The 25,535-nt window shown below is 35.9% G+C and overlaps 1 protein-coding gene across 11 annotated transcripts in view; it reads right to left on the bottom strand.

Moving 5' to 3' along the window:
- ADGRL2 (adhesion G protein-coupled receptor L2) overlaps positions 1 to 25,535 on the bottom strand; it is a 155,874-nt gene that overhangs the window by 17,051 nt on the left and 113,288 nt on the right. For 9 of the 11 annotated variants that reach the window (XM_042873911.1, XM_042873921.1, XM_042873914.1 and 6 more), the window contains 11 exons: positions 20,701 to 20,997; positions 20,068 to 20,171; positions 19,065 to 19,250; positions 17,981 to 18,019; positions 14,911 to 15,094; positions 12,863 to 12,985; positions 12,403 to 12,608; positions 11,177 to 11,350; positions 9,945 to 10,154; positions 8,738 to 8,958; positions 7,399 to 7,465 (listed from right to left, as the gene is read on the bottom strand). In XM_042873911.1, coding sequence (XP_042729845.1) covers positions 7,399 to 7,465; positions 8,738 to 8,958; positions 9,945 to 10,154; positions 11,177 to 11,350; positions 12,403 to 12,608; positions 12,863 to 12,985; positions 14,911 to 15,094; positions 17,981 to 18,019; positions 19,065 to 19,250; positions 20,068 to 20,171; positions 20,701 to 20,997 — 1,811 coding nt within the window. The remainder of the gene's footprint in view (positions 1 to 7,398; positions 7,466 to 8,737; positions 8,959 to 9,944; positions 10,155 to 11,176; positions 11,351 to 12,402; positions 12,609 to 12,862; positions 12,986 to 14,910; positions 15,095 to 17,980; positions 18,020 to 19,064; positions 19,251 to 20,067; positions 20,172 to 20,700; positions 20,998 to 25,535) is intronic. The other 2 variants (XM_042873915.1, XM_042873920.1) reach the window with 1 other exon arrangement.

Here is a 25,535-nt window from a genome sequence, read left to right on the forward strand (position 1 = left end):
ACCTCTAAACTCTGGCATTGCTTTCCATCTGTGCTATACCAGTTGCCTTTTCACAATCTCATTCTGCCCTCAGAAGGTTTTTCATCTTTGATGGTTTCACCCTTTTTTTTTTTTTTTTTTTTTTAATTCCCTTTTTATTCTCACAAATCCCACTGAGGTCTTGAAAAGAGCTAAAATGTAACTGAAAAAAATAGAAAAGAAAAAGAAATATAAAGATGTAGCAAATGCATCAAATTTAACAAAGCCATACGTATATGCTGTGGGTATACCCTCCCTACTGCCCACTCTCATTCTGTAGTCTGGATTCTGTTAAAGACTGCATGCCACTTGAAAGAAAGGACTATCTTGTCTTATTCTTGCATTACATATAGACACCAAGGAAGATATTGAAAACAGTTTTTTATATTATTGTTTCTTTATTTCACATATCTCCTATTGTGAAATGGCACGACAGATATCAGAGGCACTGTGTGATTTCAAACCATGTGAAGAATCCCAGAAAACCAAATAGAAGGATGCCTGCAAGAATGGGTTGAAACATTGTAAACAGTCTGAATAATTAGCATTTGATGTCCCCTGTCATGCAAACAATTCAAATAAAATTCTGTGTTTGAAAACAGCAAAAGCCACATCCTTTCGTGAAGAAAAAAATACATCCTTATCTTTTAGTACAACAGTACACAAACACCTAACCCAAAAACTAATAGAAGACAGGAGAATATGCTTGGACATATTAAATAGATAGGAATTATAACCCCATTCTTTGAATTTTCCCTATGTATCTTTAAATGCTGACTAACGCAGAATCATCAAGATCATACTTCTAATTTGGGTAGCCTTTGGTTTGAGACATCAAAATCCTTACAGTGTTTTTAACACTGGGTTCATACCAGAAGTGTTCCTACAGCTGTGCCACAATAGTCAGAAATGTAATTGAAATCCTAATAAAGAGAAGATCTTAACAAAAAAGAGGAGTATTTTGAAGACTTTGATCCCAGTCTGTTTAATAAAAACATTTATTACAGAAATAATTCCTCCTGCTAAGAGCAACCATGTTATCTCTGCTGCTGCAGCCTCAAAATCAGAATGGACACTGTGTTCCATACTGTAGTTCTCAACACCAGAGCAGCATTTGTCAGCTTCTGACCTTATCAGTCCTGATTCAAAATAAAATGTTTTTACAATTGCATCTTGACATTCACACAACAAGTGTATGTGATACAAATAACAAAAATAAGTTTTTACAATTTACTTCTCAGTATTCCAAGAACTGACAGAAAATATGCAAACGTTAAGTGCAAGTATGTACATAGGAGTAGGTTAAGCACAGTTTCCACAGCTACAAATAAAAGTTTTAATATCTCATGTCTGTATCGACTGTCTTTTATAAACTGAGTTATGACTAACCAGCTGAGAAACATTTCATTGCATCACCGTGATATTTTTGTTTCTCTTATCTACGTTTCCACTGTGCAGCCTTATGTTACTTGGATGACTAAGCAAGTTGCTCCTATCTCTGGCCGTTGTAGCAGAAATGAGAGTGGGCTCTGACCTTCAGTTCCATGCCTTCTCAGGCAGATTTCATTGTTCTGTATTTGAAAAAGTTATTTGCACATTTGGGTAGCTAGTATAAGATGAACTCCTCCAGCTTGCTTAACTTCAATTTAATTTTTGTGAAAACAAACAGATTAAGTGCTAAAGAGATGCCCCATGCCAATGCTAATATGGAAATCAAATTTGGTTGCAACCTGTGCCTCTGGGATTGCACAATCCCAGTTCAGAACAGCATTCACAGGGCAGCTCTTTGCCTAAGGAGCTACCCCAAAGCATCCTGCATTGTAGCTGCGACATCGTTCTTGGATCAAAAACTCAATAGTCTCAGTTATGTTCATAAATGACTACCTTATGAAACATGAGGTTTTCATCCTCTGATTCTTTGTAGGAGTGTAGTGTTGGTCTGACATATGAAAAACAAAAGCCTGTGTTTAGATACTGAGGCACCTCTGGTGACATACAAGCAGGTGTGGCCCTACCACAGAACCTTATCCAAGCCCCTGTGTATTCAGGTTTTATGTAGCTACTAAGTTCTGTCTGTTTATATGTCCTCACTGAACTACAGAATGTACAGAATGCACTACTGTGCATAACACTTTCTTACTACGTTTTAATCCTAATTTAGGAAATAGAGGTCCAAAAACAACTGACAGAAAATAATACTCTAAAAATAATTCACAATAGCTGAGGGAGCCTTCTTAAGAAGAAGAAAAAAAAAGCAAAATACAGTACTTTGAAGACAAAGTAACTATGACAACAGAGCATATGATACTTGTTACTCCATCACTGTGAAATATTGCATAGTTTCAGCAGTCAAAGACCATCATTTGCCGCTTGTTCAAACACATTGGCATCCTTTAGAACATTGTGTCATTACCAAAAGCCTACTCTGCCTGCTTACAAAAACTGCAACCCTATCTGCTATAAATGTAGTCACTTTTGGCTCCCTCGCAGCTTTTCATCTAGAAATTGATTGTTTTGGTGGAACTCATGAGTTTTGGGCATCCTGCCATATTATTACACCAGACACTAAGCAGTGAGAGAAGGGAACTTGTTGGAGAGTAATTACTTCTAGAAGGAAGGGCTAAATCATTTTTCTTGGTGAGAAATAAATGTGGAAGAAAAGTCTGTACAAGAAGGTAACACATTTAGTACTTCCACATTCATCTGTACTGACTTTGTATAAGAAAAGCTTTTCCATCCCTGAGTAAGCTGTACTGAGCTCAGAGCTGTGCCTGTTTGGAGCAGGAGGTTGGACAACAGATCGTCTAAAGACCTTTCCAACCTGCATTATTCCATGCATGTGTGATTACTAAACTATTGCTAAACTAAGCAAATAAACTCAAAGATGTTTTCCAAGCTCGACAGATAGGCCTGAGTAGAACACTTTTATTTCAGAAGAGCATTCACCACAAACATGCAGTATTCTGGGGCACATAAAGATCCATATGAACAGTAAGATGGGTATTTGAAAGGTTCTGAGGTAAAAAATGGGTTTAAGACAGTGATGACTTTCTCTTACTCTTATTACACAATGGGCTACTGATGGGCTAGGCCTCCTCCTGAGAACTGGGCTCCATCCATCCAAGATGAACCAAAATCTCCACCCCAAAAATACTGCTCTCCTTCAGTGGCAACCAAAATAAATTCATCTTGCAAACACACACACAACGACAGTATACACAGCTGAAATGTTTATATTGGGTTTTTACTATAATTGCTAAAATATATTATCCACTATGAGACACAGGACACTGAATTATAGAGAATTACTTTAATCTATACACATACATTTCTGAAATGTATGTAAAAGCAGAAAAGAAAGAACATGAGCACCTTTTAAAGTACCAGTTCCTACCCTTGATATCAAATGCTTGATATGGCAAATGTAATTAGATAGAATCAAGCAGAAGAAAGACAAATACATATTAAGATAAGTTAAAATATAACTACTTTAAAATATAAAAATTGTAGAATTTTAATGGAAATAATCAAAAGCAGTACCCTGTAAGATCATGCTTCTTTCTTTCATATCTAACACTAACAATGCCAGTTCTGGTCTGGACATCAGAATGTACTGGATATGATAAATAACAAGGTAAAATTTTGGCATCTGGGATCTATGTAATTTTAAAGAGTGAATGTCTTCAAGTCAAATTAACTTTCAAAAAAAATGGATGCAATAATCTGCAGAGAAGACGAATGGGTTGGATTAGTCTCAGGTACAATTGATTAGTAGCCAAAAAAAGTCACTTTTTGCAATAATTATAATAAAATTCCCCATGAGCAATGGATAAATACCATTTATCAAGTGGCTCCTACTAAAATATACTTACATATATTTTTAATACATAAGCTTGTAAACACAGTTTTTAAATGTATAGATAGATATGTGAACATCTGTATGTATGCATCCAGATTTTGGTCTTACACATCCCCATGTAAATGGGAAACAGGCCGGCCTAGGAATTTCTGCTTAAATAGCATTTGGTAGTCCAATATATTGGCTCCATCTGTGAGAAGCATACTGTAGTAGTTTTGGCTGAATTGAAGTCAAACCAACTTCATTTCTTGGATATGAATGATCATGGATCTACATAGAAGTCAAAATACTTTGGCTTTTCTGACCACAGATTATGGGAGAGCACTGTTTGTTTTATAGCCATCAACTTGCTCAATTGAATCACGTCTGCCTGAGCTTAGCAGCTTAAAATTCATTCCACACAGCCTGCAGTGCTGACATGGATATGATTAGACAGAAGAACAGAAACACCACTCTGAAGTAACCTAGCTGAACTGCACATGTTCTGACCCTTTTTGAACTCCCTGGAGCTTTTGTTACCTGGCAAATGCAGCTCTAAAACTGCTCTTGTATCTCCAGATCTTTGCTCTTAGCCATGCAGAAGCCTATTTCTCTCTGGGACTGGCAGCAAGAGAGGTACTCTCTGAAGAAGGCTTCTAAATGAGCGTGCAAGCTGAACTCTTACTGAACTGAATTAATTATTAAAGATGCAGATGGAGCTGTCCAAATGATAAGAACAGCTCCTGACGTGTCATGATCCAAGCTTTCATTAAGCCATTTCAGGCATACTAATGGTTTCCCACCGCTCATTACTTACATGTTCTTTTCTCATAGATATAATAACCCTGGTGCCCAAAGGCATGGCAGGCTATGGAACTAGTGAAGCTGGAAGATCCTCAGAAGATATACTGAGGAACTTTATACTTCCTTCCCTTACTTTTCTACCCTCATTTTGATTAAACATGTATACAGATACTAGTGCAAACACTTGTAAACTCAGAGAAAATTGTGTAAAGTAGAGAAGTAAGCAAGATTGTCAAAAAGGAGTGCTTAGATTAACATGTTAAAAAAGCTTACTAAGGAGAAATTCTGTCATGCTACTAAGTACACTATTGTACAACCATGGTTTGCCTTTGGTTATACTGCCCACGACATATTATTTTTCAGCTATTACACTTCTCACACTTCTTCCAGTCTCTTGCTTTCTCAATTGGGACGATTAGAGGGCAAAGCAATTGCTAGAGAGGAATTACTCCCAGGAACTGTGCTGTGATTGCTACCTGCTGTTTCATATTTTTGAAGTTGGGAATACTGCTCCCTAAAGCCTTTTGCGTCTCAGTCTAAATGATTTGCTGGAGGATAATAATGTCATGGCCAGTAAATAATAGTGAACTATGTCTGTACATGGTCAATATGATTAAATGTCCTTCACCTCTATTCTCACTCTGACCTGGTTATGAGGAAGTGAAAAAGCCGTGAGCAATGCCCAAAGCTTCCCATATGAAATGTTATTTTAAAGCAAGAGAGAAATAGAGGTAACTTAGCAAAATACTTGCAGTAACAATGAAATAAAAAGCAAGATATAGAAAGCGAAATTCTCATCACACAATCAGACTTGGGTAACTGAACTATAGCTACAGGAAACTTCAAACAGTTTCTTACTAAGGATTACAACAACTGCAATGAATAACTTTGTTCTGAAAAATATCTCCTATCATACTGAAAATAATAACTGCATTTCAATTGTAATTGTAGGTTTCATTTTAAAAAGCACCCATTATCCTCATACTCGATTAAATTTAAATGTATTTAGAATAAACTGTATAATTATTATAAAGATCTAGACTTATACCTTGCAAATATTTCAATGTTTCTAATTCAATTAATACACTCATCAAAAACTATTTCTCTGAAAATATGCTGTAGCAGAAATGCTGAGTCACAGCTTGAAACAGTGATTGAGCACCTGGTGGGATGGCAGGGCCAACCCAGGAGAACTCAGGTGCACCTGAGTGACCAGGAGGGGTGGAGCCAGGATCCACCCCTTCCCAGACCTCATTTAAGGGTTGGCAGTAACGAAGTATTGTGCTGGAGATTGCTGTGTACCTATAAGCTTCTAAAGGTAAGCACCATCTTTCTTTTTCAGTCCTGTGTCAGTGGCTGTTGCATTTGAGCAAATCCTCACTTGCTACAGCCTAGGACCTTGCTACTCTGCTGTCACTGCTATGCTTTCCATTGCATTATATATGCTAATGAACTAAACCTTTCAAACTACAGAATTATCTTTTCTTAACTGCTTATTCAAGGGTTAAAATAGTATTACTTTCTGTTTACATCAAAAACTGACCTAAAATACACATAACCTCATTTCAATATATAAATTACTAGGAGGGAATAAAGAACTTATGAAAGATTGGCTAGCTACATTTTTAATAGAAATTTTTGTTATCAAAGTATGAGTTTATGTTTACACAGAGAAGTAAACTAAAAGCTACAAAAACATTTCAACTGTGTCTGGCATATGGTTCTATAAAACTAAAAAACTTCAAAATTGTGCTGGATGCATGCCCTTCACAACTCTACTGCTGAACAGAGGTAGGGGAACAGGTAATTATTTAGAACTTCAAAGGCATTAAAACAAAACTAATTCATCCCTTCTAACTATCAGTAGTTACGACAAAAGCTCCCTCTATACTCAGATTATGTGCTTAGCTTTAGCCTTCTAGAATGCTTTTCAAAGATTGTGAAGTTTAAAGATACTGAAATACCAGATGAAACCAAAATGCATATTTTGCATTTGCTTTTCTTCCAAGTTCCTACATCATACAGTGCTAACATTATTAACCTGAAAAAAAAAAACCAAACAGGGAGATATTCCCTGGGATGACAAATGACTTCGCTTTTTACGTGAAATTGAGAAGCAGTGCTCAGAGAACAGATGATGGGTGTATAAATACAATATTCAATCTAGAATGGACAATAGGGCATACAGGCATGACTGCATATATGGGTATGCATACATATGATAAATTTACTAAAAAAAATAATAGAAATTTCTATAAGCTTTATCTTAGTTACATAATATTCTATTTTTATGCTGAAACACATGAACTTGTATTGTATGTCTGATACATATAACATACAGCTTAAATACATACAGAAGCAGTCATTTGAAAAACATGCATATGCAAATATAGATATAAATACTGTATAAGTATATGTAAGATTGTCTTAATTATCCAATGCATTCAAATACTCTTTTGAAATAATGATGATGGAAAATTTGCAGTTAAACTCTAAAACATGTATAATAGTGAGTTAGTGAGTTAATGAAAGCAATAATAACAGTTCCTTTTTTTAAAAAAAATAATGTGTTTAATGTATTTCAATGATTTTTTTTCATATGACTACACATGTCAATATGACCTTCAGATTCAAACCAATAGGAAAAAATGGCTATACTGAAGTTCCCCCACAGCTCTAACAATTAATCATTTGAACTTTTCTGCAAGATAATCTAAAAGAAAAAGTAAAGCTCTTACCAGAATAATAAAGGTAACAGGCCCAATGAAACTCCATATAAAATAGTTATCTACGTGGAGCCAGCAACTGTGGAAGAAAAACCAAAAATGAAAGGTGAACTATTTCAATAGCTCGTCAGTCCAGTAAATGAAAAGCACAAAAATACTTCTTAAACTAATATCTTGGTAAATAATGACAAACAGTATCATTTAGTCCACAGGCAATGTTTCCTAACCTGTAACTTTTATGGTGGGTCCTCCTTAATAAAACCATTGTACATCAAAATCCATTATCAGAAACAACACAGAAGAAGAAACGATCAAAATGAGTATTCCTTATGGTCAAAAGCTTTAGTCACTGGAGTGGTAATGAACTACTGAATCTGACATCAGCAAATACTTTTCACAGGTTTTCCAAGTCATCTTTAGAATCTGCTTTTAACTCTATAGCATATGCAACATGCTTACTTCCGAGGAATATGAGATAGAAAGCATTCTGATACCACGTTTGGCTGAAAAACAATCTGGTATAAATGAAACATCCCAACTGGGAGTACAACTAGAGAGAAAGAATGCATATGATACCAAACCAAATGACGTGTAAACCTATTAGGGCCAACTTCACTTAGTGATTTGTTTTTCATACAGCGCAGTTCCCTACTGAATTGCTCTTACTTGTCTTTCATCAGTAGCAAAATCAAGCAGCTTTCTTGTAGTCAACACTATCTTCCCATTCTGTAACTAATTTAATCAAAGGACAAAGTAAACACTATTGCAAGGCAAATTCATGCCTCCAGCAACTCAAATCCTCAGAAATGTTTTCTGTCTACCTTCTGTCACTTCCTATATATATCTGTACTTTTATAAATAAAAGACAGTGGCTAATTTTAATCCTGCTCTACCCGCATGATAAAATATTATCAAAGTGAACCATATGGGCCAGAATATTGTACTGTCATATTCAAGATGAGAGTTAGCTAGAGGGCCAGTTGAACAAAGAGATCTAATGAAGCATTAGCTTAAAACTGGATGGTTAAGCCTGTCAGATACTTTAAGTTGAGAAGAATTTTTAGTTCATATACATTTGAGGCCAAAAAGTTATTTACTTTTTCAATTTGTTTCAGGTCAATCTTTTGTGCTAAAAGAAAGACCATAATTTAGAATTTGTCTCTCTAGAGTACAAATCCTCTGAACCTAGAGAATTACAAAAGACTTGATTGAAATTTGTGCACAGTATTGCCATTCTCTTACCAATAAAGCTTTCAGATGGTATTTTAGTCTGTCAGGGACCCCCTGACAGCTAATAGGCTTTAAAAAATTATTCACTTGAAAAACACTCAGGTCACTTGCAATTACTTACGCTTTCTCTGTTCCATAGCTCTTATAGTCAATAGCTGCTGAGACACCAACTACTGTAGCAGGGAAGAGGTAGCCAGCAACGTAATAGTACTTCTTCCTAGAATATTCACTTTCAAATACTTCTACTAGCATTAGATAAAGCTGCACTCCTTCTAGACACATCCAGGCAAAGGCTGCCAGGAAGAAAAAGTGTAAGAGACCTGCAAATATTGGACATGCAATCTGCAAAGAAAAAGAAAGATGGAAATATAAACCACAAATCTCTACATCATTACATCTCTAATTAAATAGGGCATAATAGAAGATCATATACATCTATCAGAGATCTTTCACAAATTCAGGAACATTTTTCTAACCTGAAAACATACGCTGAACATTTGCCAATATTAATGTATACATAGTAGGTGCAGAAAGTAAATTCAGCTAAACAGAATGCAGATACAGAAACCATACCCTCACTTGTCTTCATTTATGCAGTGGTTTTTGATTTTTATATACAATCCTTTAATTTTTAAATTGGTATCATTTTAAGGCTTGTACTTTGGATTATGTGAGACATGAACAGTTGGTTCAGAAGCATAATGTAATTCAGCTTATTTTAAATATGAAGCAGCCATCAAGCCTGCTGTAATTTTGCAAGTTTCTACTGTCATAACAGGAATCAGTCTGAATTCTCTCCTCTTTAGTTGAATTCTGTATGAAACTCTTACCACTTTACTAGATTTCAACACAATGAATTGCTTCTGAATGACAAATTAAATGTCATGAATACTGCCAAAAAACTTGCATGAATGTTCAGTGTTTAAAAAAAAAAAAAAAAAACACAACAACAACAAAAAACATAAGGCATAAGTCTGCCTGTGTGTGTGAGAAAAACAGTCAATAGCTGTTGAGACACATGAGAATATACGTTCTTAGTAAATCAACATTTCAGCTCCTCTTTCAGAAGTTTAAAACACCTGCTTCATTAATAGCCGGTATTTCTCAATAGAAAATGAAAAACAGCTGTAACTGAGAAATTAATACCACGTATATTTTTGATGAATGTAAGTACTATTTATGAACATATCTACTTATTTTCACTTACAATTTTTATTTCAGCCTTGTTGTGTCAGAATGCTGAAAAGTTGGCAGTTGTCATGTTTTAATTCAAATGTTTCAAACAGTCATTTCAGGGAAAAATATCAGTACATACACAGAAGACTTACCGTGTACTCTGTCTTATCGATGCCTATTAGGAAAATGAACTCAGCAATGAATAGGTTGATACAAAGGTTCTTGTGAATAGTGTTACGATCGCTTTGTAGGCCACGGAAGAAACAGAATGTAAAGATGCAGATGGCCAGGCAAACAAGAGAGATGACAATTCCCACCCAGGTGATGACAGTGAGGAGCAATTCGTGTACTCCATCTTTGTACTAGAAATAACCAAGAATGGAGAAAATTAATATGAATCCTTATGAGTATAAACAGAAATCTATTTTCACAGGTAGCATCCAGAAAAGTTGCTTGTTCTTCATGTGAGATGGGCAAGATGTACTCAGTAATTTCTGAATCTCAGCTCAGCTTCCCAGAACAAAAGTAGAAGAAGAGCAGGTCTGAGAGCAAAAGATGATTATTTTTAGCCTGATTAGATAGTATTTTCAGTTTTCCTATGATCTTCTGCAAACTTGTGAGGCAAAAGTAATAAGAGACAACATTTTGAATGTAGCGTTAGGCTTTGATGCAAAGATGAGAACTTTCGCTTGACCTCCTGTAAGTGTACATGTTCTTTCCTATAGACCTGCAACTCCACAGTGGAGAAGAAAGCAAAGATCAATTAGAACAAAATGCAGAATATGTTGCATGTGTAATTCCATATCTAATGTCATGTTTAGGTAAAGATGGTTCCTTCAGTTGTAACAGAATCACTTTTGTCATCTCAGTTATCTTTTCAGTTACCTTTCAGAATATAGTGGGTTTATGAAAAGCCCCATATCTCTGCAAATATATCTTCGTTGGCCCCTAAACATCCAGTAAGTGCTTAACTAGACAACAATTTCAGAGTATAAAAAGGGAATTAGAAAACCAGCAGCAGCTCTGACCTTCCTGCTTTAGGAGATCACACTTGTGCTTCCAGGGGAAAACCTGCATACTTGCCCCCTAGAAAGCCTCCAGTCATAGAGCAAAGTCTGTAAAATGACTGTAAGATTGGTCATTTACTTCAAAATATGACTGGAAGAAGTTTTTTGTCCTTCTTTCATTGGTGTTTTTTTTTTTTTGTTATTTTACTTGTAACTTTATGGTGAGGAAGAAAACTGCTACAGAAAGCAAATTGTTTTGGAGTGAGTGGGTAGAAATGATAAATACTTAAGAAACTTCAGCAATTTTGTATCCTGCTAAAAATTCAAAGCTAACTCTTTAAAAGCTTGTTCCCTGCTCATGGCTAGAAATTACCTACCACAATTTCCCGATGAGCCATAAGAATAGCAAAGTTGGTAAGGTGACTGCAAGCACACGTTGTATGAGTTTTATTTGTGTCAACCAGTTTGCAGCCTTGAGTTGACCAGTATCCCATCATAGTCCTCTCGGAGTAGTTCCAGAAGGAACAATTTGCATTGAAATAATTGTCAGGCTGAGAGATAAAAGGATAAAATAAAATAAGGATTTCACACATTAAGATGGCAATAACAATTGTTTAATATGTGTAAAGAGTAATTTAGATTAAACTTTGCATGTTTCGGACAATAAAGTTTTCATCAGCAAAATTGTGGACTATGTATACAAGGAAGACATCTAGTTTGAATGGACTTTATAGTCCGAAACACTCTAACATGTAGTTCCAATTACTGTAGACCCAATTTTAAACAATTACAATTTCCATCTTACAACTTTATGCACCAATGGTACAACATAACCATTTTTGGTGTCTGTGAAATTAGGACAGCAAATTTATTCTGAAGAGATATTTTAAAAGTGACAGAGAAATGAATTTTCTATCCTTTGATTCCCACCTATGTTCTGGCCAGAGTCATGTGAATAGACATCAGGAAAAATCTCATTCCTCAATGTCTGTCTATTTTGATGAGAAATAATTGGAACACTTACAAAAAATGGCAAAAGGAAAATCAAACTATTTTCTCTATCACTGTACTGATTATTTACTTTCCCCATGTGAGATACGAAAATAAAAAGGATCAAACTGAAGAGCAAAGAAACATAAATCGTGACAAAATATACACAGATTGAAAGCATAGAAAACCAAGATGTAACACTTTCCTTCTCGTTATGAATGTATTTAAAACAATTCTGTTGTATAGACTTGCAGAGCTTGGTCCAAAATCATTGTAGAAAGTTCATGCTATTTTGTCACGTCAGACAAACAAGAATCTTAACGGTTACTTTCTCCCCAGCTACTAAGGTAAGAGTTAATTTTCAGTTAGAAACAAATTAGTCATTTACATTTTCATGTTGATTACTGAATTAGCGTTCATTAAGAATACACTTAAGTTCTAATAATCACTGAACCAGGCTCATTTAATTTTATGTTCACAGACTTAAACAAGCTCATGTCTCTGACCTAGTCCAACATCTAAAATTCAACTGGAAAAAAAGGTTATTTTTCTGCATTGCTTTTCTTTCTTGCTGATTTTATGAGCCTCCCATTAATTCATTAGCATAACTCACATCAATGTGTTCCAGAGTAAAATACACAGGATCAGTCAGGTACACTCGGCTAGACTCCTTGTTGATAGAGGCTGCAATGACGTGGGAGTTGACTGCAATTGTACTGTTTCTACCAGCAAAATCACTGCCCAGCTTTATGGTTGCATTTTCCGTGCTAAGAAAACGCCCCAGACTTTTGTAAATGATGAAAACCAGCTTTGCTAGCCCTACAAAAGAAAAGAAATCCCATAATTGTGCCACAGAAACATACAGGAAAGCTGTAGTCTGTACTGTAATGAATGGAAAATATCAGAAAACACAGAGGCATTTTCAGGCTACAGATTTGAAGAAAAATGCCTAGGTACCTATTATATTTGAGAAAAAGACACAGAACAGTTTTGTTGTGTGTGTTCGTTTCTTAACTAGGAAAGGTAATGTATTGAATTTAATGGAGTTTTGATGCTATGTGCTCAGGACTCACCATTTCTGCTGTTTTGTTTCACAGTGCTTGCAGAGAGCTGAATTGAGTTGCCTCCTTTACTGCCCTGAGGAAATTTCAAGTCCTGCACCTGGCCCTCAGTAATGAGCACTGCAACATCCAAAACTAAGCAGATTCAAGGGGAAAAAAAAAAAAGTGTTAAAAAGAAGGATGTAGAAAGCATCTTTTGGCCAGATTACAATATGCCAGATGACAATTGTTTTTCCCCAATCAATATTCAGTTTTATCACACTGCTGGTCTCATTTGCCATCAAAAGAGATTTGTATTGCAATGTTTCAATTACACAGTTACTTTAGTAGTATGCACTAGGTTTAATTAAAGTTTAAAGAAAATGACAGCACTTTAATAGAGAAAATAATGACATCAAACCTTGCTTTAATGTGTGGGCCTAAAAAATCCATTTAAAAATACTGCAAACATACGTATTGCACAGAAACATTAATTTTGAAGCTCCTAGTGCCTATGTAGCAACCACAGCCGGCAGATTTAGAGCTTCAAGTATTGATTTAAAGAGGTTTTAAAAGTCAGCAAATAAATGCCTAAGTACACTTATGCTGTGTATTTAGTTAAACAATATTCATACCATTTTGCTTTTTTCCCCCCCATATCTAATTCTGTAGAATGGTTGATAAATAAAATAGTAATGTTAAAATAGTATTTAAACTGAAAACTTAAGGTACCACTTAGCCAGTTCTAATTTTATATCATACTGCATACTGGGGAGCTTTCATGGGATTAACATTAAAGATTGGATTCCCTTGGATATGTAAAACATATAAGCTAGAGTGGTCAATTTGGTATCAAATATCAGTGGTACATTAAACTGGTTTAACTATCACACAATGTATGTGCTACAGCCTGTTATCAAAGTTGTTTCTGAAGGTTTATAGGTAGAATTGCAGAACAGTGTCTGAGAATGCAGTCCAAAATTAACTACTTATTTCCTCTCATTTGTATAAGAAAGTATACTTGGACTTGGTAGTTGAAAAATGTTATTTGCTTTTTTCCCTACGATGTATTTCATTTCTAAGACAAATGCACCTTTACATATAGTCAGACATCTCACTTAGCATGTACACACTGTTCCATGGAGCTCAGTAGACTGTTTGAACATCGCTTCCTAAGATAAGCTGTAACACCTCCCATTTCTTTCCTAGTATCTTCCTTCTTAAATATAAACTTAGGTAGAAACATCTTACACAGTTAATATGCAGATACTGAAATGTGGAAAGTCTAATTTCTGCAGACTACTCCAAGTCTCCATTTTGGTAACTTTTAAATTAGAAGACTTTCAGCTTACTCTTACGCTGAAACTACATTCATCTTTGTAATACGATGAAGGAATTTTAATTTTATGCATAGCAATTATTTTTGCTTTAACACATCCCCTGTACCAATATTTGCACATCTCTAATACCAAATCCTTTCATTTCTCTGTCACCACTTAAATTCTAAATTATGCTCCAACTATCTTCAGCTATTTTGTAGTCTCTGGAGCATAGCTATTCTGCATTATGGGAGATGTAGTCCACTGAACACATTTTTACCTGAAGGCAGTCATGTTTAATATAAACATTTTGCCTATGTTCTGAGTGCCTAAAATATTTAACTGGCAGAGTGCATCGTAAAATGTAATTTAAATTCATTAAGGACAGATTATATAAAATAGAAAAGCATTTCCACAGCCCTACAGAAAACAGTTACCTCAAAAAATCCATACTTTGCCGTTTAAGCATTCTTCATATCCATAGGCTCTGCTAATGATTTTTCAGTGGTAAATTAACTTCACAACATCAAGTACTTTCTATTCTACACTGTATTGAGGATACTGAAGAAGAATGCTAATTTTGCAGAACTAAACAATAGCATTTCACCTCTACTTAGGAATAACTTTTCCTACACAGGCAGGTAAAGTACAGCTTTCTACCAAATGTTGCACAGCTCAGCTTTCAAAGAATAATTGTTCTTGTTTTTTGTGTAAAAGCAATTCACAGCACTTTAATTAGTACTTGAAAAGAAATTCACTTACCGATATTTTCTGTGGGCATTGAGACTCTGGTTGGTTCTAAGAGATTATCAGCCAAGACAAAAGCCCCTTCTTCTAATGTATCAAGTAGCATTGTGGCTGCATGGGCTTGTTCCGAAGAATTCATGTCTTTCCAGGACTCCAGAGCTTCAGGCCTGAGCAGGTTGTCCACTGTGTCAACAATTGCCTGCATTCATTAGAAAACTATCATTAGGTCTGATTGCTTTAGGCAGCTGGGGAAAATTTTCAGCATTATCTGGTGACAATTATAATACTTAACTGTCAGAATGATTTACTGTGATTTAATGGCACTAGAAAACTATTTCAACATAAAAATATTTTCCATTCCCTTGCTGGATTAGCATTAATAGAAGTGCAGTTAGCCACTAGCATTGTGTGGTCTCTAAGTGTTAAACATGCAGATTTGACTTGTCTCGTATCAGATATAAAGACAGTCATATTAATGTGCTGAAAAAATGTAAAAATAAATGCCAGAAATTTTGCCTGAAGCTTTCATCTTAAAGTTAATGTCAAAATATACAAATTCTATTTAAAAATACTAATGCCAAAATTGGCATTCTGCAGTTTAGGCTAAAATGGCAATAATACTCTTCTGAAAACTTAGCACAACTCATGCAGCCACTGTGCTATAAACTACTTGTCTATGACAAACTGCCTTCTTTATTACAGGAGGCATGAAATGAAGCTGACTCAGTGGATATAAATTAGTCTGGGCTACTCTCACTCCCCCTCCTGTTCCTGTACCTGTTCATAGACACTTAAAAAAAAAATTACTAACTCCCATTCCTGCACAAAGGTCAGTTAAAAAAGGAAATCAATAGAGCAAACAAGATGTCCACTGACTGTCCCTGTTATCAGTGAAGGCAAAACTGAAAAGCTGAATAAAGCTGCCATTTTAAGTTCTTCTTGTAACAACTCTATCATTATGTTTTAAGGTTCATTAAGCTGCATATAAAGTAACAGTAAATAAGGAAGAAGATGAATTCAGAGACATGATTACATTATTTTTACAAAATAATCCAATCAATCACAGTAATCAGTTAATCAATTGAAGGCAGGCACTTACATTAATGCATAATGTAGCTGTGCATTGAGTTTGCTGTGCACTGAGTACGCCATGCATTGCTGAAACACCCTGTTTACTCTGTCCCATTTGCCTACTCATAATGTGTCATTAAGCCTATGTATAATTTGTTTGATCAATTTAAAAGCATCAGGAATGGAAACAGAATGTAGTGTACAAACAGGAAGATGTTGGTCAGGAATACTGCATTGTGCAAATCAGAATAGGAAAAGTTGGTCAAGGTTTTTGTCAGAGCAAGATTAATTAGCCTAATCCATTTTAATATCCTCTTTCTGTCTGTGTTGTGAACCACTACGACCTTCCTGGCAGGTGGAAGATACTTCGAAGTGACATTAAAGCCTTTTTTCTTTCTCTAACGGGAGACAGAATAGTCAAAACGCTCACACTGATACTGCTGCAGCCATTAACTAGAGTGGAACAGAAATTGGTCTGCAGAGGCCAGATTCATTAGTCACCAAGAAATACAGATTGGAGCCTCTAATCTGAGGTACAAATGAATTCTCTGTCACAAAGTGGGAACTTGCTTCATTTGCATAGTGTAAGTCAGCTTTTGATTTGTAATTTCAAGAGGGTTATTAGTCTTATCTAAGCAGAGAAGCCCATCTGAGACTTACAGAAAATGACACCAGTCGAAAATTAAGGTTGTGCTACGGTTTCTTATGTATCTCTATATAGTGCTGATGGTATGCATTCATTAATATGAAGCATTTTTTATTTATTATGGGACAAGCTAGCTCTGCATTTTTCCTGTGGTAAATGATCACCTGTCCAATAATACTTCTGAGGCATTCTCTCCACTCAAAGACAATCAGGGAGGTGGAACCCCTCTGACACAGCTGTCCAAGCAAGCCAATTATTGCTCTACTCATGTTAATGTTTATTATTGAAAACAAAGTATGAAAATTCAGTCTGCTCAATGTCTGCTGGGTTTCCTTTTCCTATTCAAAATTACTTTCTGATAAAATCCTATTACATTTATTATTTAAGAAGTGCATTTCTCTCCAGATCTTTGTCTCTTTTTGTCAAATTTTTGCTGTAACTGGACATCTCTTATCCCATTTTCTAAGCAGTAGGATAAAAGACAGACCATCTAATACAGAGAAGTGTCCCTCCAGTAAGAGTTTGAATTTATTATGTTGCAAAGTATTTCAAAGTTCTTTTTAAAAATTGTTCTTACATTTTATCACAGAAGGTACAAGTAAAAACCATATTTTAAAAGAAACTTTGAAAAAATGTGCAATAAAATCTTTCAGAAGCACAGACACAATCTATTCTAGGACATATTTTTCTCCTTATCACAGGTGTGAGGTAGAATTACTGGCATTGTATCACAGAGCAGGAGCTGGCCACTATGGGCAACCATTCTACCAGAGATAAAAGAAACAGAAAATCAGATAGCAATGTGTTATGCACCTTCCATGTAGCCTGAGTAATGGGACACATGATACATATTTTACTAGTAAAGCTAGAGAAAAGTTTGTATTTATATTTTATCCTGAAATCATTGAAATTGGCCTTTGTAACAACTCTCAAAACTGTAAGATGGAGTAATTCTACTAGGTATAAGAATACACAAAGAACAAAGCAGGCTATATAATGTACACTTCATGCAAGCAAATTAATTCTAAGCAGTCTTTGATATAAAACGCTATAAGCTGAAGTCACTTCTGTTCATTTCCCAGCTTTTTCGTCTACCCAAAGTCATATTATGAGAGAGACGTTACTTCCAATTCAGGTAATAACTGTTTCTGCTTTGGAACAAGTTGAGGTTAGAGAGGTATAAACTTTGATTTTTATTTTTTTTCTTCTGAGTGTTATACCTGTGCAAAGCCAACATTTGTACAGTTGATATGGGGCACAATACACATTTATCAAAGACTGAAATACATAGGATCATGCAGCAAGATGATAAAGCGTGGCAGGTTGCTGAAGCAGGGAGAAAGCAGGGTGACAGCACATGAGAGATACCTTAAGGTAAGCCCTGCATGTCTTCTCTCGTTTTTGGAGCTTTTTAGTAAGAGAAAAGAAAATCAGAAGTTAGACACATTCTGGAAAGCTTCAGAAATACCCAAAATTTAGTCTGGTGTTTCAAATCCGTAATTCGAACTGTGAAGAGTTTGGACGTTAATTCAGTTTTTGTTCAGTGATGACTACAGAAAAACATCAAACAGGAAACCTTTTTCCCAACCATTATAAAGGTGCCCAGGGATCTTTGTCCCAGCAGTGGGATTTGTGTGAAAAGGTCAAAGGAGAAAATCCTTGCATAGACACTTTATCTATCCAAGGGAAAACTCTTCTAAGTGTAGCTAGAGATTGTAAATAAAACTATTGCCCAGTCAACAGAGGAGTACACGGAGCTCTCTTTAAAGCAGGCTGAAAATGTTTTATTTGTAGTTTGTTGACTGAGCTGAGGAAAGGAAGAGGCTATGAAATATAGCATTTCTTATGAGAAAAACTGGAACGGTAACGCTTTTGTGATTTGTACCTAAAACACAACAACATAATTTTTCTCTGAAATGTTTCTCTCAATACTATTCCAGAAAGAAAAAAACAAAAACAAAAAACTATGTCTTTGTGGTTTAGATCATCCTAGGAGATATGATCAACTGTAAGTGATGCTGGCATCTTAAAAGGTCTAAGAAAATGCTATTATTTTGCAGTAATTCAGATTAAAGCAAAACTGTGCAACCATGCTGAATCCCACTGATTGCTCAGGGATAAAATCTTCACTGAATAAAAATACCGCTTTGGTTGAGGATTTCTGTAAGCTAGTGGCCATTTACCTACATTATTTATAATGCATACAAGATTTTAATAAAGGACATACAGCTGTCTTTGAGGACCAGTGAATTTTATTCTACTGTGAATTTTATCTTATGCCCTAAAAAGAAGGTAATTGCAACTTTCCGCTGTGTATCTACTGTTGTTTTACATGTTTATTGCAGAACTATATACACGCAGGAACAAAGTATAGATTAATATTTCTGAAAGGATAAAAAAAAATCAAGGGCAATGGTTATCCCAGCAAGCGGAGATGAACATAGTTGTTTACCTTGTTATAACTCCTTCCAGCAGAATCTTTTTCACTGGGTCGCAGTTCCTGCAGCTGAGCATCCAAAATGTCCACAAGCTGCTCCATCAGCCTCACTGATGAGCTAACATCGCCAGCGAAGACTGGTCCTTTAGTGTGTTTAGCCAGTTCATTGGCCAGACTAGCAGCATTTTCTCCACTTCTGATCTGAAATGACAATTTATATTATCTCAGCAGGGTCCCTTGTTCTGCTTGCGGCTCCTAATTCCAATTCCCCACGTACCTTTGTTGTGGTGAAATAACCATTTGCACATACATTGAAATCTGCAACTAATTGAGACCAATAACATTCTCTTTATCTCAGAAGATTAAAGGTTCTTAGATCCGTGACACACAAAAGCAGTTCTTAACAGTCATCAAAACCAGAAATCAGACTGGGACTTTTGGGCTAGATCTTCTGTTCATCCTCACTTTTATTTTTCTGCCATTATCAGACAGTAAGAAATCTATTTGTTCACACCAGTGCTTGAGGCATTTGAAAGTCAAGTAGCCTGGTACTGACAACAAATTATCCAGTTTTCATAAACTTAGTAAATCTCAGTAGGGAAGGAAAACACAGAAAGTGGCTCTGTGCTCTAATCATACTGTTATTAATGCACTTGTACAAAAATCTGTTTATTCAAGTAAAATTCTCCCTGAGCCAATAAACCTACTTGCATACCAGACTTTTTGCTGTGTGATTTATAGTATTTTATTTATTAAGCAAGAACACTAGAAGAGCTATTTTACTTTAAAATGCTATGAAAACACGTAAGTACAGACTCCAGTCAATAACTGAGCACGAGTGTGCCTTACTGGACTTATGAGCCACGCTTTTCTTAAACGCTTTACACACAAAGTACATGCAACTCCTTTTCAAAAGAACACATAGTAATCGGGACAGCTTCAACAAGCTCAATTATTAATGCTTGCAGTTAAAATCTTTAGTAATGAGCGAACACCAGATTAAAAGGTTTCAACCAACCTTCTGAGCCAGCTGATTTACCCAGTGTGAGGTGCAGTTGCTAAGATCGGGGCCTTTGGGGTTCCATGTTCCCGTTAAAACCACACAGAGATACGAGGCAGTTCCTACAACAGATGGGGAAAACTACAGTGAAATTGAAACCATTTTTCTGCATGCATTCAGGAAATCAGCAACAATGTGCTCCTTAGCAGTGTTGAATCCTGAATGCCACTAGTATAAGCAGTTGACAATAATTGACAAAAATGTAAGGAAATAAGGTAGATGATAAACAGCAATAAAAAAGTCAAGTGAAAAGTACCAGACGGTTTCTGCAAACAAACAAAAAGCCCTTGATTTTCCTGGAGCTCATCCAAAGGGGAGCTCATAATGAGAAAGGCAGCTGTAAGTATATTTCATAACAGTCCTCAAGTAAAGACCTAAAATTTGACCTGGATTCTCAAAGCATACATGCAAAGTAATTCTGAATCTACACTCAAATGCAGTTTGTAGATTAGAACCTGACCATTGCCTGTAGATACAGCGACAAAAAAAATTGTATGACAGGCTGAGATTTATGAAAAATCACCATGAGAGAGTGGCACAGTGCCTTTGAAATGTCTGCTTGGAATCATGATATATTTTTAAAGGCAATACCTCGTGTTCCTTTGGGGCAAGGCCGTTCAACCATCATTCCTCTTTGTGTCTGAGGCCAACTAATCCCCCTCGCCTCAGTCGGTTCACAGAATCTTTCTGGCAAAGGGAAAAAACTCGTCACAGGGGGAATTTTGGTTGTAGAAACGGGTGGCGGTGGCTTGGGTCCTCTGCTTCCTTCTTTTGTTCCTCCAGCTAATGTTGTGCTTACTGGACCTTTCTGTGATGTAGTGCTAGTGGTTGACGCTGTGGTTTTGTATAGCTCTGCTGAAGAAGTTATTGTCACTGCTGTAGTAGGCACTGCACAGAGAAAATAAGAGTAATAAAAAAGTGAATGATTTCAGAATTATTTTTAAAAAAGTTATTTGTGTAGTTTTAATGGATTCTCTGGTGTCTCTTTTTTTTAACCTTAACATTACTCTTTTGTTATTGCTATCCTGAGTGCTTACGAATTTTTTTCCTCCCAACTCATACCAGCATGAAGTTTCAACACATTCTCTAAACACTTTCTTCTGTAAAAAAAATTGGTAGTTACATTTCTAAAGGCGGAAAGGCAGTCCTAGGGAGTTATCAGTACAAAACAAACATGCTCAAAGCAAATAAAGATTACTTAGCTGCTTCCACAGAAGAAAGAACTCGACAGATAGAGCCATACACAGTACAGTTCAGCTTTAAAAACAAAGGTAGTGGGCTGTAACTAACAGGCACATTTTAAAAACAGATCCAAAAACTTCAAGTCACCCACTACACACCTTCCAGGGAAATAATTCCGATTACATCTTCCTACCCGGCAGTCATTCTGCGTGAAAGAGCTGCAGCATGCCTGATTAGCTTCAAGCAGAACAAACGCATAGCACGGACGTGGTGTTCTGGTGTTTGAACATTGCGGGCTCTAACATCCTTTGTTGATAAAGCAGGTATGAAGCCATGTCTCATGCAAAGCCAGGTGGCAAGCACCTCGTGCAGTCTTTCATGCCACTTGCAGATAGGTTTGGGCCAAATCATTTCTGACCGAAACATAGAACTGCTCACTCCCTGGCACTACTGGGGCTGGGAGGTGCAGTGGGCCTGGCTCATTTTGTGAGGCTTTGCAGAGATAGCACTCCTTAATGCTTGTGAAGATAACAGTCCGTAATTTCTGTTCATCACCTTGAAATGTATATGGAGCAACAGCTGAAAAAATGCAAGTAATGTAACTGAAACAGTCACCATTAATTATTTCGAAATCTTCATTAGTGTTCACAGTGCTTTACAGGCAACCACAAATCCTTGTTCTGAGATTAAATATGCTCAAATCAACTATTTTTTATATCCTAACCAATACAGAAATAAATGAAACTAATTTTAGGATTAACTTAACTGAAGAAGGTGACTTTTTTGTTGTAGCTGGGTTCTGTTGCAGCTAGATCCCTGACCTCTGAGGCATGGACGATTATGTTTTTTATCATGTTCTCTAAATAAGTTCACTAGCAAAATTAAAAGAAGTTCTGCTAAGCTTTCTGTCACCAAATTTATTTTTTTTTTTAAGTTTGCATATGGAATAAGATTAACTTTCACTTGTTTGGAAGATATTTAAACCATACTTCATTTATAATATTTCAGGAGACTCAACTATCATAGAATCATAGAATGCCTTGAGTTGGAAAGAATCTTTTAATTTTTATATGAATTTAGAGTATAGATTTTGAACACTGACATCTATTTTTAAAAACCATATAAAGAGAAATGTTTTTTTATCTCTTTCTTACTCACAAATGACAAACTTCTTCAGCGGCTGTCTTCTCTTCAGCCCAATTCCCAGCTGTCTGACGACAGTCTGTGTAATTGTGCTGTATTTGTGGCCCAGCCAGCTACTATGAAACCTACTGAAATCTCTGAATCTGTTCTGCAAGTGTTTGCCTGACATCTTGTGAAACTGCTGTAATTTTATTTTGATTACAATGCATCCAGCCTTTCCCAATTAACATTTGTCAAAAGCATTTGCAATCACTTGCAGCAGTGTCGGGCAATGCCTCTGAATCAGGTCCTAAGGAATGGGAAGCTGCAGGGGACACAGGATGCTGCAAGGGACAACCCATTAATTCTATCCAGTCCCTAACACATTGTGCTAATAGGTACGTATTTAATCACTTAAATGTGTATTAGCATTATTGCAATTACTGCTCAAACCTGTAATGTTTAGGATACCTCTGTCTCAGGAGAAAAACACCACAGTAAGAATCAAAGCTATTCTCTAGAGTTAAGTAGTGAGGCAACAATTTTCAGAACATACTTTGTGCTGTACCATCAGCTATAATATTCTGCTGTCTTTATGCAACTTAATGCTACACACTGAAATCAATTCCCAAGCATCTCTTTGTAATCTCTTTTTTTAGGAAAAAGACTCCAACTGTCTCTCTCTTTCTCTCAAAAAAAAAAAAAAAAAAAAAAAGAAAAAAAAAAAAAAAAAAAGAAAAGAAAAGAAAAGAAAAGAAAAGAAAAGAAAAGAAAAAGAGACAATATCTAAGATATTTTCTTTTTATTTAAATAAGAAAATTAAGACATCGGAATATTAAAGAATGTACCAAGAAATTTCAGGACAGTGTGAAAGCCCAGGAAGAAGAAGGCTGAAAAAATAGGAACACATCATTAGGAATCTATCCAGATTTCAGAAGGTGGATCATTTTGTTTTTAATGACCTGTTGGGGAATTTAACCTGAAAGGTCATTGTTCTGAGCTGCAAGAAGACACATGATGGCTCCCACTATCTGACGTGTCCTATGCTTGAAGCCCAGGGTGATGGTACCCACAGGCTCCCAGGCACCTGCAGAGCGCTTACATATACAAGATAATGATACTGATGATTTACAAGCTGCAAGCAAAAGGAAGAACAAACTGCTTGTATGGGTCACTGAGCTATCATTCTGAGCAGCTGGGGAAAGTCTGCAGAAGGCTAAAGATTTTTCATAAAATGCCACGTGACTTCTTGACCATAATTGCTGGAACAAGTTGCGCAGAGGTTGTGAATGCCCTGCCCTATGAGGTGTTCAAGGCTAGTTTGGAGGGGCCCTAGGCAATCTGATCTAGCACTTGATCTGGCGGCTGGCAGCCTGTAGAGGAGGGCTTGAAACTTGATGAACCTTGAGGTCCCTTCCAACCTAAGCCACTCTATGATTCTATGATTGATGTGCCAAGGTGAAACAAACCTTTTTTTCCTTTTTTTTTTTTTTTTTTTAATATAGTCAGGTCACATTATCAGTTGAAGACAGTCTTTGTACGATAAAAAAAAAATAACGTCAGCAGGAAGTAAATTCAGAGACTTTTTGAGAGTAATTAACTTACATTTGTTTCATGCAGTTCCTAACAGTTGATTTAAACAGCTATATATGTACTGTGTTTCTAAAAATTAAGACATCACTGGAGTAAAACTTAACACCTGCTTAACAGTGTGATGTCTATAAAAAAAACATAACACAATTGCTTAGGACAGCGGGGGAATAGTAACTTTGTTTCCCCAACTGACAGTGAGGAATAGATTTAGAGATATTTTTTCTTCAATTTTGTATTATTTGCTAACAGGTTTCTACTGTAAGTAGATATTAACTACATTAAAACAAACAAACCAAAACCTCAAAACACAACCATACCCATACGTTCAAAATTGATCTGGGCTGCCCAGATGATTAATCGTTTCTGAAAACACTAATAGTTCCTTTTTCATCTCTGCGACTTAAATCATTTTCTAGATTGGCTGCATGGATTTTTCATTTAAACATATGTTTTTACAGGCCAGAAATTTCAATATATTTGAACATTCAAAAACCTAATTCTACACCTTAATTTTCAAAAGGCATCGTACACTGGGCTGCTGTGCAAAGCAACAAGGATCAGACATTTGGGCAAACCCAGATTTTCCTGCTTTCTGCTGATTACCATGATGTGCCTGTTTTTACACTTCAGTGAATACCAGAGAAGTCACTAAGACTTACTTAATTACCTATATGCTCCAGCTATTATGCTGGCCAGTACTCTACAGATGCTGCAAAATCCCATTTAGTTGAAAGTGAAATGTTTACATGGGCATTTATAAATGTACATCCTGAAAATTATAATAAATACACAACAAAATTAACAAAATGCCTACGAATGAGGAATGTGTTATCTGGTCCCCATTAGGTTATCTGTATTTGTACAGCCTCTCTTTAATCAATCTGTAGCGTAACAGATTCACTAAAATAGCAAAGATCTAATTTACTTAATAATTTGCTGCATGACTTCGTCATAGATTCTTGGTGCTATAAAGATTTATTTGCACTTGCTTTCTGTCACTTCAAGCCCTCGGTGATAGCAGCTGACAAGTTTCTGTTCTATCAACACTCACAACATCCTTATTTTCCTGCAGTGATCCAATAAAACTTAATGATGGGTATCATGGTACAAAAGGGGAGACAACCCCAGTTTGAACAGTTTGCACAGTCTGCGCAAATTGGGATGAGTGTAGATGAAATCTCTCCCTAACGCACTGAAACAGAACAAAAGGATTTATCTTTTTGTTCCCAAGGAAACCTTACAATGTAATACTCATTCACGTTTTAAGGGGAAAATTCCCTTCAATCTTCTTAATCTTTTAACTTAAAATTCCTTTTAAAAATCCTATTCCAGCTAGGATTTTTTTGATCTTTGGATGTCTCCTTTAGAAATCATGTATGGGAACACAGACACTAAATTTACCAGAAATATAAAAATATATTCTTTTTTTTGTAGTTGCTTCTCTGCAGGTCCTGATACACTTCTGAATTATTTCTGAGTTAAGGTTTTGACTTTTAAATACAATTTTTACACTTAACCTTAGAAAATAT

This window comes from Lagopus leucura, unplaced genomic scaffold (assembly GCF_019238085.1).
Source record: "Lagopus leucura isolate 7727_CA_CO unplaced genomic scaffold, USGS_WTPT01 Super-Scaffold_100009, whole genome shotgun sequence".
Lineage (NCBI taxonomy): Eukaryota > Metazoa > Chordata > Aves > Galliformes > Phasianidae > Lagopus > Lagopus leucura.